This window comes from Myxine glutinosa, chromosome 1 (assembly GCF_964187855.1).
Source record: "Myxine glutinosa chromosome 1, kmMyxGlut1.1, whole genome shotgun sequence".
NCBI classification, from domain to species: Eukaryota; Metazoa; Chordata; class Myxini; order Myxiniformes; family Myxinidae; genus Myxine; species Myxine glutinosa.
This window is the reverse complement of record NC_136261.1, coordinates 37870574-37883715: the sequence shown is the minus strand read 5'-3', so window position 1 is coordinate 37883715 and position 13142 is coordinate 37870574. Positions and strand designations below refer to the sequence as shown.

Here is a 13142-nt window from a genome sequence, read left to right as displayed (position 1 = left end):
TCAGCTTCTCTATCGCACACCAGAACTTGTCCTTCTCTTCATCGCTTCGACCAACCTGCGGAGCATATCCCGAGATGACGTTCACCAAGAGCTTTCCAATCATCATTTTCACCATCATCAACCTATCACTCACTCTAGTCACACTCACCACACTGTCTACAAACTCCTCAGAAAACAGGACACCAACACCATTCACGCCCTCCAGGCACCCTTGCCACACAAACTTGTATTTCTGTCCCTGCCTACCCTTCACCATTCTCACACCACTTCCCTTCCATTTCGTCTCTTGCACACAACATATGTCCACTCTTCTTCTGACCAATACTTCCACCACTTCTCCTGATCTCCCTGTCATTGTCCCTACATTCCATGTCCCAAACCTCAGAAACCGATCTCCACTTCGGGCTGTACCCTGCCCACATGTAGTTGTAATTGTCATGGTTCTCTTTTTGAGGCAATGTTTTTACGGCCGGATGCCCTTCCTGACGCCAACCCTCTTAGTCGCCTCTTACTACACGCAGGGATACGGCGTACCTATTCTTATCCAGGGTACACACTGGGAAACGTTTAAAACATGGAAATTCTGGGGGGTGGGGGGGGGGGAGCGGCGTCAGCATCACGGCTGCGGTTTAAACATATTTAAATAAATATTTAAACAAAACCATGAAAAACAATCTGGGAAAAGTCTCTAAGTGAGAACGTGGATTTGAGAAAGCAGGAGCAGAGGTGAAAGAAAAACGAGATACAGGGGGCGGGGCACAAGTCGAGACGAGGAGGCCGCACGAGACACCAGGCCGCACGAGGCGCATGAGGCGCGAACAAAGAAACGACTAATTACACACAAATTTGCAACAACTACAAAACCAAAACCAAATAGAAACACACAATAACACATACACAACAAAATACGCAGCGGAAATTTGACAAAGAAACGAACGGGAAAACACTCAAACTTTGATGCCGTGGAGAGATCGAAGCAAGCCCCGTCGCTCGAGGGACCGGAAGTCACCCAAACCCTCTCCCAGTCACCCAACGCACAACTTGAAAGGAGCTTGAAAAACATTTCATTCTGTTCTTCTGGAGATAACTTATTTTTACCTGTGCCATGTCTCAGGTCTACAATAGCTTTGCATTGCTGTTGTTGTTGTTTTCGTTGGGGTTTTTGTTGTGGGTCGATTTTTTTTTTTTAATGTGCACCCATTGGTCGGACAGCTGCCGGACAACACCCACATTTTTCACTTGACTCCACCCACTAGAGCACCGAGATGAAATAATATGGCTGCCATCTTGGTTTTCTGGTGGGCCTAACACATTGGGCCTGCAGGCCTCTGCTGATTTATACACTGTCCTGGTTTGTTGCGTCAGATTTCCATTGGCTTTCATTGGGTCGAGTATTATTCACGATGAGAGACCCCGAAAAATCGATTATGTCGAATAATAGTAAGGTTTAATTAAGCCTGTCAGAACGCACGGTATGTCAGAAGGCACGGTAATCAAGTGTTACGTTATGTAATCAAATGTTATGTTACACAAATTACTAAAAAATATGGCGTTAAGTAATTTTGAATAGCCCTACACTGGGGTTAAGCAATCCGTGACGAATCAGCTCGTTCTGATATAACTGTGGGGAGGATGACATGGATGAGAGGTGTTGCGTTAACCTTTTAAATTGCACACCAAATGTGTGTTTTCCAATCGGCGCTTTAGCGTATTTTGTGACCAAAGTGCACTCATTCTTGTTATTCATTTGTTCAGAAAGATGATTACCAGCAACTTTCTCTTCCTTTGTTATTTACTAAGAATGTTTCAAAAGGCATTTATTTTGGGGGTCATTTTCGGATGTTTGTATGTACGCGTAATTATGTTTCACATCTTGTCCTTTTCATCGCTTCAGAAAATCAAAGGTACCAAGACATCCGGCTTATTTGGACTATCACTCGCAATGAGTGCAGATCTGACGGGTGATGGTCTCCCGGATCTTGCTGTTGGATCTTTTGGAATGATCACCATCCTCAGGTAAATGAGGCTAACATATTTTGTCATAAAAATCTGCCAACTTCTGTTTTATATCTTTCTTAATGTCTTCTTGAAACATTCTCCTGTTCATCATGGAATTAGCTTGGTGGCCCCAAAGTGATTTCATTCATTCACTGCAAGAGCTTATGCTCCTCTTAATTGTAATTACCTGGCTGCTTCCCAGATCTGTTTGTGGGAGCCACAGACACAGTGATGTGTGTGGAGGCGCGTCCTGATTGATTTATCGGAATCCAGCTCCTTTTGGCTGGTGTGGTACAGGGTTCCTTGTCCCACAATATTGACAAGTTGAAGGAGTTTTTATTTGACAAGTAACTGTATGTAAGATGTCTTCTAAGAAATTATTCTCGTTCCACAGGTCCCTCCGTGTTGTCCAACTGCAGATAATTTCAGGGCTGGAACCCAATCGCATTCCTCTGTCTGGAGTAGCTGGGAATGGTGAACAAAATGGACATTTCAACTTCACCATATTTATGGCCCTTATTGCTGAGGCAACTGGTACATATTTTATATTGGTCACTACTTCTGAGGTTTATGCTAACACCTGTCCTTCTTTTCTTCATGTGCCATTTGACGTTTGGGGCTGCAGGACCATCATCAGTCAATCATTGTGATTGAGAAATTCAACCTTCATGCTCTAGCCTTATTTTAATCCACAAGTCATTTATGAGCTGTTATAATTAGTCTCGCCCGGAAGGGGTTTCAAGACTATTGTAAGATTATTCTAGGAAGCTGAAATTTGGGCACAATAGTGGGCACATCCTTTGGCAAAACGGTATTTTTTATTTCTTGATTAAGCAATTAATTGATTCATTACTTAATTATTATCGATTTATTAAGTACTTATTTGTTTTCTTTCTCATCTGCACAATATCTCTGAAACCTTTTGAGCTACGAAGCTGATATTTGGACACAGCAATGACCAAGTGATTTGGCTGTAGAGGGGACTTTTGATTTATTGATAAATCAATTAATCGATTCATTATTTAAATTTTCGATTAATTACTTACTAGATTAATTTTCAAAAAATATAGATTGTGATGAACCAGTGGTGGTTTAGGTAGGCTATTCGCCAATTGATTAAAAAAATTAATTATTTAACGATTTTTTTTTTTTGAAGTAGGCAATTAATCAATCAATTATTGCACACCTCTCTCTCTCCCAATAACCTCTCCATGTGCTGCACGGCAGCATTGCCCAGGACCGAAGGTGCCCTGGCAATGTCGCGTGCTGGAAGATATTTTATTACTTGCAAAATCGAAGATTTTTCAAGTATATTGGTCGGTTGTGTTTGTGGTTCTGTCTGTCTGTTTGTCTGTCTGTTTGTCTGTCTGTTTGTTTGTTTGTCACCGGCCCACAGGTCACAATTTTCAACCGATCTTCACGAAACTTCATCAAATGGTAGAGTTGGTCAAAAGCCAGAAGCCTATTGTGTTTGGGGTCAATAGGTCAAAAGGTCAACATAGGCCAAAGGTCACCAACTTTGCTAAATTTCTAAAATCCTCAATTTTCATCCGATTGACTTGAAATTTGAAGACCACTTGCATATCTGCTCACTGAATTCAACCACCAAGTATTTTTGAGGTCAGCATAGGCCAAATGGTCAACATAGGCCAAATTTCTAAAATCCTCAATTTTCATCCAATTGACTTGAAATTTGAAGAGGACTTGCATATCTGGTCACTGAATTCAACCACCAAGTATTCTTGAGGTCAACATAGGCCAAAAGGTCAACATAGGCCAAATTTCTAATATCCTCAATTTTCATCCAATTGACTTGAAATTTGAAGAGGACTTGCATATCTGGTCACTGAATTCAACCACAAATTATATTTTAGGTGAACTTCGGCCAAAAGGTCAACATAGGCCAAAAGGTCAACATAGGCCAAATTTCTAAAATCCTCAATTTTCATCCAATTGACTTGAAATTTGAAGAGGACTTGCATATCTGATCACTGAATTCAACCACCAAATATCTTTAGGTCAACATAGGCCAAAATGTCAACATAGGCCAAATTTCTAAAATCCTCAATTTTCATCTGATTGACTTGAAAATTGAACAGCATTTGCATATCTGCTCACTGAATTCACCCACCAAGTATTTTTGAGGTCAACATAGGCCAAAAGGTCAACATGGGCCACATTTCTAAAATCACCAATTTTCATTTGATTGACTTGAACTTCTTAGAGGATTTATATATATGGTCACTGAATTCAACCACCATCTATTTTTGAGGTCAATATAGGCCAAAAGGTCAACATAGGCCAAATTTTTAATATCCTTAATTTTCATCTGATTGACTTGAAAATTGAACAGCATTTGCACATCGAGTCACTAAATAGGGAAACTAACTAGTTTTGGGGTCAAAAGGTCAACTCAAGGTCACCCTTCCAAAATCGTCAATTTTCATCCTGTTGACCAGAGTTTTGATCAAGATTGTAAATTTTAATCTTCATGAAATGGACAATTTGCTGTATCAATGGAAAACTTTGGGGGGGGGGGGGGTGGGGATTTTGCAAGTATCATGCTACGCATGACGTCTTCTTGTTTGTTTGTCATTGGGGCGGTGTACTTTGAATGTAGCTCTTATTGCCCTCACAGAAGGAGAGGGTATTGCATTTGGGTCCGTTTGTCTGTCTGTTTGTTTGTTTGTTTGTCTGTTTGTCTGTTTGTTTGTCTGTCTGTCTGTCTGTCTGTCTGTCTGTCTGCTTGTTCGCAGTACTACGTCTACACCGTTGCATGTAGAATCACCAAACTTAACACACATATTTGTCTTGCCCTGGAATAGACTGTGCCCAATTGATGACATCATCAGTCACGTGGTTCGGCCGCCATCTTGGAAAAACCGAAAAACTTTGCACCTCTATATCTCCGAAAGTGCTGAATAGAAATAATTAAGACATGGCTCATTGAAAAGAACACTCCATGGGGAATAAAATATGTTAATGATGATGTCATAGGTGCCTCAATTATGACATCATAATTCGACAAATACAAAACTTCATCCGATTAAGATGAAATTTCTTGAGTATCATCAAGGAATAAATTAGTTTAGAAAACAAATAATGATGACGTCATCGGTCACGTGGTTCGGCCGCCACATTTGTCCAAAATGGCCGATAAAAAAGTGCATTCCGGCAAGTCCTCGGTCTCTGATGGATTTTTCATTTGTTTGTTTGTTTGTCTGTTTGTTTGTCTGTTTGTCCGCACAGAATAAATATGATTTTCTCGGCAACCGTTGGTCTGATTGACAGGAAATTTCCACCATAGGTGCAACTCCACCTTTATAATTTTGTAATGATAATGATGACGTCATCGGTCACGTGGTTCGGCCGCCACATTTGTCCAAAATGGCCGATAAAAAAGTGCATTCCGGCAAGTCCTCGGTCTCTGATGGATTTTTCATTTGTTTGTTTGTTTGTCTGTTTGTTTGTCTGTTTGTCCGCACAGAATAAATATGATTTTCTCGGCAACCGTTGGTCTGATTGACAGGAAATTTCCACCATAGGTGCAACTCCACCTTTATAATTTTGTAATGATAATTATGACGTCATAGGTCACTTGGTATGGGCACCATCTTGGAAAAACCGAAAATATTTGCACTTCTATATCTCCGAAAGTGCCGCATAGAAAAAATGGAGACATGGCACGTTGTAAAGAACTCTCCATGGGGAATAAAATATCTTGATGAGGTCATAGGTGTCTCCATTATGACGTCATAATTAGACAAGTACAAAACTTCATCGAATCAAGATGAAATTTCTTGATCGTCATCTCGGCATAAATTAGTGGAGAAAAAAAATGATGACGTCATCGGTCACGTGGTTTGGCCGCCATATTTGTTTCAACACAAAAGCCTTAAAAAACCACTGAAAACACGTCCTGGCGAGGGTCTGCAATCTCTGATTGATCTTTCTTGTTTGTTATGTATTGTAATTGCCCAAGAGAAATTTAACAATTGCTCTCTGCACAGATGATTAACAGTAATTTTATCCAACTCTCCGTTAAACATTTTATTTGATTTCCTGTAATTTGATTTATTGATTTTTTTTTTGCTCCTACTGTGTGTTAATTTCCATTTTATTGATAATTTTCGGACTTTATTTGGTTGGTGCGTGTGACTGGTCTGTACTTACAGGGGAAGTAACTGTACCTCTGAAAATTGAGCTGAATTTGGATGTCGGACGCAGAAAACCACGTGCTGAATTTGTGCAGTCGCAAAAGGATGCGGGTGTGGGATTGAATAAATTGGTGAAGAACATAACAATGAAGCTGTCTTCCGTAGGCCATAAAAAGGCTGTGGCTCGCCACGATATGGAAGAGCTCATCACCGTGTCGGTATGCTGATTGTTTATATTTGAGTTTTTAGGTGGTCCCGAAAAATCGGTGAAAGTGTCTGAGTAGGCTCATAAATGCCTACTGTAGCCAGAGGTCCTTGCTAATGCATCTCCATTGTTCTTGCTAATACTTTTCACCTCCATATCCCTCCCTCTTACTTGTGCAGGATGATGAAGAAGACAGAGTTCGGCCTATTAACAATTCCTTTAGCTACTCTCTCATAAAAAATGAGCCCCAGGATCACGATCCAAGTCCGGTCCTCGATCCTTCAACTCCAACATCACATATTGTCCTGGTAATGTGACCCACATTTTGCAAAATTCCAGGAATAACCTATAGAGGGTACTGCATAGCTACGTCCCCAGCCAATGATGCTACCTCACAGCCTTGTGGTACATATGAAAGAAGTTCATTTTGATGAAACCTGCTTTTGTAAGACACAAAACTATTGTTTTTTGTTGTTGTTACTGTTGCAACACCTAACTACTGTTTGCATAAATTATAGGTGTAGAGCTCTGCCACTGATCGAGTGCCAACTGTAGATTGTGGCAGTAATTGTAATTTGGCCAAGAGAGTCGTGTTGAGAGGGTTACTCCTTAAAACTAATTTGTTACACGTTGATGATCAATCGGTTACAGTAATTCAATTGATTTACCAGTTTACTTTCATTAGGGCATCTCATCTCGATTCTCAAAGAGATAGACTTGTAAAATGGCTTGTGATGTCTGGATGTCTGTCCGGTTTTCCATCCGTCCATCCGTCCGTCCGTTAACTTTTTGCTATTTTTGCTACTCTTTCCTTATAACATGGCTGATTATTCTGAAACTTGACAAATTAATACAACACAGTAGCCTGCACAATCACTCAGGCTACTATTTTTCAATTTTGGATCATGGGACTCCCAGTGGGGTGTCTGGGTAGGCTTCGGATCCTTACCCATCCTTTATTTATTTACCAAGCAATTGCTCTGAAACCCAATACAGCCTTTGTACTCAATGGTCCGCCGGATCGCTCGGACTTAAGATTTTTGGTTTTCGTATTTTCAGAATTCGGATCATGGGGGCTCCCAGTGGAGGGGGATTATCCCCTGAAACTTCTAATCCTTATTTGCCCATTATTTACCAACCGATTGCTCGGAAACCTGATGCAGCCCTTCTACTCAATGGTCTGCGGGATCACTCACTCGGTCTTCAATTTTTCGATTTCTCGATGTCAGATCATGGGTCTCCGAGGAGCAGGTTACCCATTAAGCCTCCAGTTCCCTATTCATCCCTTATTTACCAACCGTTTGCTCGGAAACCCGAATCAGCCCTTCTAATCGATGAACCCCAAGATCACTCAATCTTTCATTTTTCGATTTCGGATCAGGGGAGCTCCCAGGAGCAGGTTACCCGTTGAACCTTCAGATCCTTACTCGTCCTTTGTTTACCAACCGATTGCCCTGAATAGAAGCCCGAAACAGCCCTTCTACCCGATGATCCTCAGGATTGCTCGGTCTTAGATTTTTTGATTTCTCAATTTCAGATAATGGGGCTCCCAGGAGCAGGTTACCTATTGAACCTTCAGATACTTACACGCCTTTTATTTACCAAGCAATTGCTCTGAAACCTGAATTAGCCCTTCTACTCCATTGTCTGCAGGGTTGTTGGTCTTGTTGATTGGTTAAAGCATGTGGTGAGGTGGAAAGAACTGGGAAGTGGCCATGTGCTGTGTGCAGGAAGGGTGTCGGAGTGAACTCCATTCAATGTACAATGTGCGCTGAGTGGGTTCATCAAAAATGTAGTGGTCTGAGAGGGTCATTAACCAGTGTGGCAGGTATATTCAAATTTAAGGTGTGCACAGAGGGAGCTGCAGATGGAGGAAATGTTGAGTTGGATCTTGGAGACGGCGTGAAGCTGGAAAGTGTGAAAACATTTTGCTACCTCGGAGACATGCTGAATGGAGAAGGTGGACCAGAATCGGCAATGGTTGCTAGAGTGAGATGTGCATGGAAGAAGTTTCGGGAACTGAGTGGCGTGCTGATGAGGAGGGGAGTGTCGTTGAAGCTGAAGGGAAAGGTGTATGCTGCATGTGTGAGAAGTGTTATGATTTATGGGAGAGAGACATGGGTAATGAACGTAGAGCAGCAACGAAGGCTGGAAAGGGTGGAAATGTGAATAGTTCGGTGGATGTGTGGAGTATCGTTGAGAGAGAGGAAGACAAATGATGAATTGCGAAAGGTGATGGGGATAGAGCCTGTGATTGATGCTGTGACGAGAAACAGGTTTTTTTTTTTTTTTTCTTCTTTTTTTTTTGTATACTGAATCGAGGCTCGTGAAAGAGCTAACATTTACTTCACAAACAAATCGACCAGACAAACAAAATACACAAAAAGAGGGAGCGGAAGACAAGATGGGGAGAAAAGGGGAAGCACACAAACACAACATCCAAGAGCAGGGAGATGTGTGGAAGGGAGAGGGCCCGGGGGGAGGAGGCATGGGAAGGGGGGGGGGGGGTGGGAGAAGTATAAAGCCAAAGGACTTCCAGGACAGAAGTTGGTATTTCAAAAAGTGGAATTGGGGTGAAATTAGCGGGGGTAGAAAAGATCAAGGTTTTGGATGGGGGAAGATAAGAGATGGTGGTGAACAGCTGTTTTAAAGACTTGGAGGGTGGAGTGGGCTTGAAGAGAGTGAAGGAGTTTGTTCCAGAGGCGGGAGAAAAGAGGAATGAAGGAGTGAAGGTGAGCAGAGAGTCTTGATTTTGGCAGTTTAACCAAAAGAGGGTTGCAGGCAGATCTTGTGCGACCTGTAGGAATATTTGCAGGACAGAGCCCAGAGAGAGCTGGGGGGGCAAGGCCAGAGAGGAGTCGGTAGAAGACGGAAAGACCACCAACCTGCCTGCGGTGAGTGAGTGAGAGGCCCTTGGAGTTAGCTTCATCGCGGGAGATTCCAATGATTCTGAATGCTTTGGTTTCAACAGCGCGAAGGCGTGCTAGGTGTGAGGCAGGAGCACCAGCCCAGAGGGGAGAGCAGTATTCCATTGAGCTGCGGATGAAAGCCTTGTATGTGGTGAGGAGCTCAGGTGTGCCAAGGAAGGACTTCGCACGACGGAGGATGCCCAGTCGGCGACTGGCTTTGGAGGCCAGATTTGAAATGTGGTTTTTCCAGGAAAGATCATGGCAGATAGTGAGACCCAAAAGCTTGAGTGACAGAACTTCTTGGAGAGGTTTATTCAGAAAGTGGATGGGAGGGTTGTCCAGTCGGTCTTTTCGGAGAGACATCGTAAGAGTGTGAGATTTGTCAGGATTGAAAGACATGTTCCACTTGTTTGCCCAGTCTGTGATTTTGTCAAGGTCTGCAGAGAGTGAGGAGGCTGCAGACTGCCGATCTGAGGGATGAAGAATGGAGCTACAGAGAGTAGAGTCGTCAGCAAAGAGATAGAGAGGATTTTCAAGAGAGTCAGAGAGATCATTGATGAAGACCAGAAAAAGCACAGGGCCCAGAACACTGCCTTGGGGAACTCCAGCCTGAACAGGAAGAGGAGATGAGAGAAACCCATTCAGGGCCACACGTTGACTACGACTAGAGAGGAAGTCCGCCAGCCATGCGTGGAGATTTCCATGGATACCAAAAGAGGAGAGTTTGGTGAGCAGAGCGGGGTGCCAGACTGTATCGAAGGCACGTGATATGTCAAGGGAGACTGCTCTAATTTCCTGTTTGGCATTGAGGACCTCCATCCATTGTTGAGAAAGCAGAAGCAGCATGTCCAGAGTGGAGTGTCCAGGTCTGAAACCAAATTGATGATCAGAGATCAAGCCATTGGAGAAGAGGAAAGATTTCATATCTGAAGCAATGATGGATTCCATGACTTTGCTGATAATTGGGAGAAGGCTGATTGGTCTGTAGTTGCTGGGATCTGTTTTTGCACCTTTTTTGTGCAAAGCGGTGATGTTGGCAGATTTCCAAGCAGATGGAAGATGACCTTGAGCAAAAGAGAGGGTGAACAGAACAGAGAGAGGGAGTGAAAGAGCGGAAGAACATGATTTTAGGACCTGTGGGCTGATGCCGTCAGGTCCAGTTGCAGAATCAGAGTCGAGGGTTGACAGAAACCTTTCCACCTTGTCAGGAGGAAAGGACACAGAGTCCAGGAGCAGCTGGGTACGACTGGGTACGGTGGGTACAGAGAGGGATGGGTTTGGGACACAAGATTTAGAGGCAAACACAGAGTTGAGGCATTCAGCTTTTTCGCATGCGGAGTCAGCCGTGTGGCCATTTAAGGTGAGGGAGGGGATGGAGGGGGAACAAACACCAGAAACAGATTTTACCAGACGCCACCAGGATTTGGAAGAGGGAGACAGATAAGAGAGTTCGGTCCTGAGGACGGAGAGATATTGTTTCCTGGCTCTCCTGAGGGTGGACACACACTTGTTTCGGGCTTTGTGAAAGGAAATGAGATTTCCTTCCGTTGGATTTGCTTTCCAGCAGATGAAAGCAAGTTGTTTCTGGGCAACAGCCTCACCACAAGATTCCGTGTACCATGGACGGGAGGAAGGGTATGACAACTGAAGACGAGAAGGGATAAATCTGTGCATGAGAGAGAGCAATTTACTTTGGAAGAATTCCCAGGATGAGTTGACGTCAGAGGCAGTAGAGATGGGAGACCAGTCCAGATGATTGATGGCTGCTTGAAGACCGTGCCAGTTGGCCTGAGTGAAATGCCACACTCGTCGACGCTGAGGAGGCTCTCTGAAAATGGTCAGAGAGATGTCCACTTTAACAAGCACATGATCAGAAGAGCCGATTGGAGCAGAAGAAGAGCAGCAGACATTTTCAGGGAAGTTAGTCATAACCAAGTGTTACATATTTATATGAATGTATGTGAATTACCATTCAGGTCTTTGCTTATCCTTGTGTAGTATATTAAGTTGTTGTGTAGTTGTTGTGGTTGGAGGGTCAGGAGCCCTTCTGAGGGAGTGGCCGGAAACGGAAGTGACCGGAAACGGAAGAGGAAAAGATACGAGGAAAAAAGGACGAGTATTATTCTTCCTCGCCCCGCTCCGACAAAAGGTGGGATCGACCTTGCGCTGCGTGGAACAGCGGCGTTCCGAAGCCTGGCTGGCGAGAGGAATTACCGGAACGTGTACCTGCCCGGTGGAGACATCAAGTTGACGTGGGGCCGTGCATCGAACCCGGGTCTGGCCTCGTTCGCGGCACCGTCCAAACAGACGCGTGCGGGTCGCACGTTGGGGCCTAACGCGCCTTGCAAGCGGCGTGGGGTTTGGCTTGCTCTACCGTATCCGCTTCGCGTGGCCACAAGGGGCTGCAGCCTCGGTGCCTGGTACGATACCTGCCCGGTGGAAAAACGTCCACCCGGGGTTCGTTCAACCGCCCGAGAGCGGCGACGGCGACCATCATCTTGGTCAGGAGGGGCCCAGAGACATTGTGCGGGACCGAGACCAAAAGGGTGTCGTGAGTACTCACCGGGACACACATGTATAAGATGGCCATCTTACTCATAGGGAATTGATTGTGACTGGGGAATTGTTGATGGTAGTGTATTGTTGATTGCTCGGGGAAAATCTCCGTGGTTGTGTCATTGAAATATTGTTGATGGTTGTGTATTGTTGATTGCTCGGGGAAAATCTCCGTGGTTGGGTCATTGAAATTGTATGGTATCATTACCATTGGAAATATATCCTTGAACATCAGTTGTCTCCTGGGTGAAATTCATATGGATTGCGTGGCGAAAGCGCATATATAATACAGCTTGCTGGCGGAGTTCCTCTCACGGTCCGGGGGTCACCGAGACCAGGTATTCACCGAGGGGACCACGTAACAGAATTGGGGGCTCGTCCAAATTACGATTTGCGGTTTCGCAATTGGGTCTACGTCCGGGATCTAAAATTGTATAAAATAATAAAATAATAATTTTTTATTAATTAAAATTTATTAATTAATTATTAATTGGAAAATTTTTTGTTTGGAGAAATTGGGGTAAAGTCTTGGGTGAAGGTTAACAGGTGTTAACGATAGACACCATGGCGTTTGTGGCACAGAACTTTGGGGTAACCCCGAGTGAGGCACAGTTCCGAGCGTTGCTAAAGTCGGACCTCTTGAAATTGGCCAAACATTTTAACTTGGAGGTCCGAACTAATTTGAGGAAGGCAGAGTTGCAGGCCACGGTGATACAATCTATGGTGGGATTAGGAACATGGGACGAGTTAGCCTGGGAGTGGCTACCCGAAGAACCAGAAGACGTTGAGCTCCGGAAACTGGAGTTGCAATTACGGAGCCAGGAACGGATCAAAGAAGAAGAAAGGAAAGCAGAAGAGAGGAGAGAAGAGAAACAAGCAGAGGAAAGGAGAGTGGAACGAGAACTCCAGGAAAGGTTAAAAGAAGAAGAAAGGAAAGCAGAAAAGGAAAGAGCAGAAGAAGAAAGGAAAGCAGAAAAGGAAAGAGCAGAAGAAGAAAGGAAAGCAGAAAAGGAAAGAGCAGAAGAAGAAAGGAAAGCAGAAAAGGAAAGAGCAGAAGAAGAAAGGAAAGCAGAAGCGAGGAGAGAAGAGAAACAAGCAGAGGAAAGGAGAGTGGAACGAGAACTCCAGGAAAGGTTAGCAGAAGAAGAAAGGAAAGCAGAAGCGAGGAGAGAAGAGAAACAAGCAGAGGAAAGGAGAGTGGAACGAGAACTCCAGGAAAGGTTAGAAGGGAGAAAAGCAGAGGAGAGGAGAGCTGCAAGGGACCTCGAAGCAGAGGAGAGAAAAGCGGAAAGGGAATTAAAGGAACGTGACATGGAG

General features: G+C 44.0%; 1 protein-coding gene across 1 annotated transcript in view; it reads left to right on the top strand.

The window, feature by feature from the left end:
- The window catches only part of LOC137422976 (integrin alpha-L), a gene marked incomplete in the record, with an annotated part of 211928 nt that overhangs the window by 129678 nt on the left and 69108 nt on the right, over positions 1-13142 (top strand). The window contains 4 exon segments of the mRNA XM_078771064.1: positions 1895-2016; positions 2393-2532; positions 6174-6373; positions 6540-6668. Of these exon segments, the coding sequence (XP_078627190.1) occupies positions 1895-2016; positions 2393-2532; positions 6174-6373; positions 6540-6668 (591 nt within the window).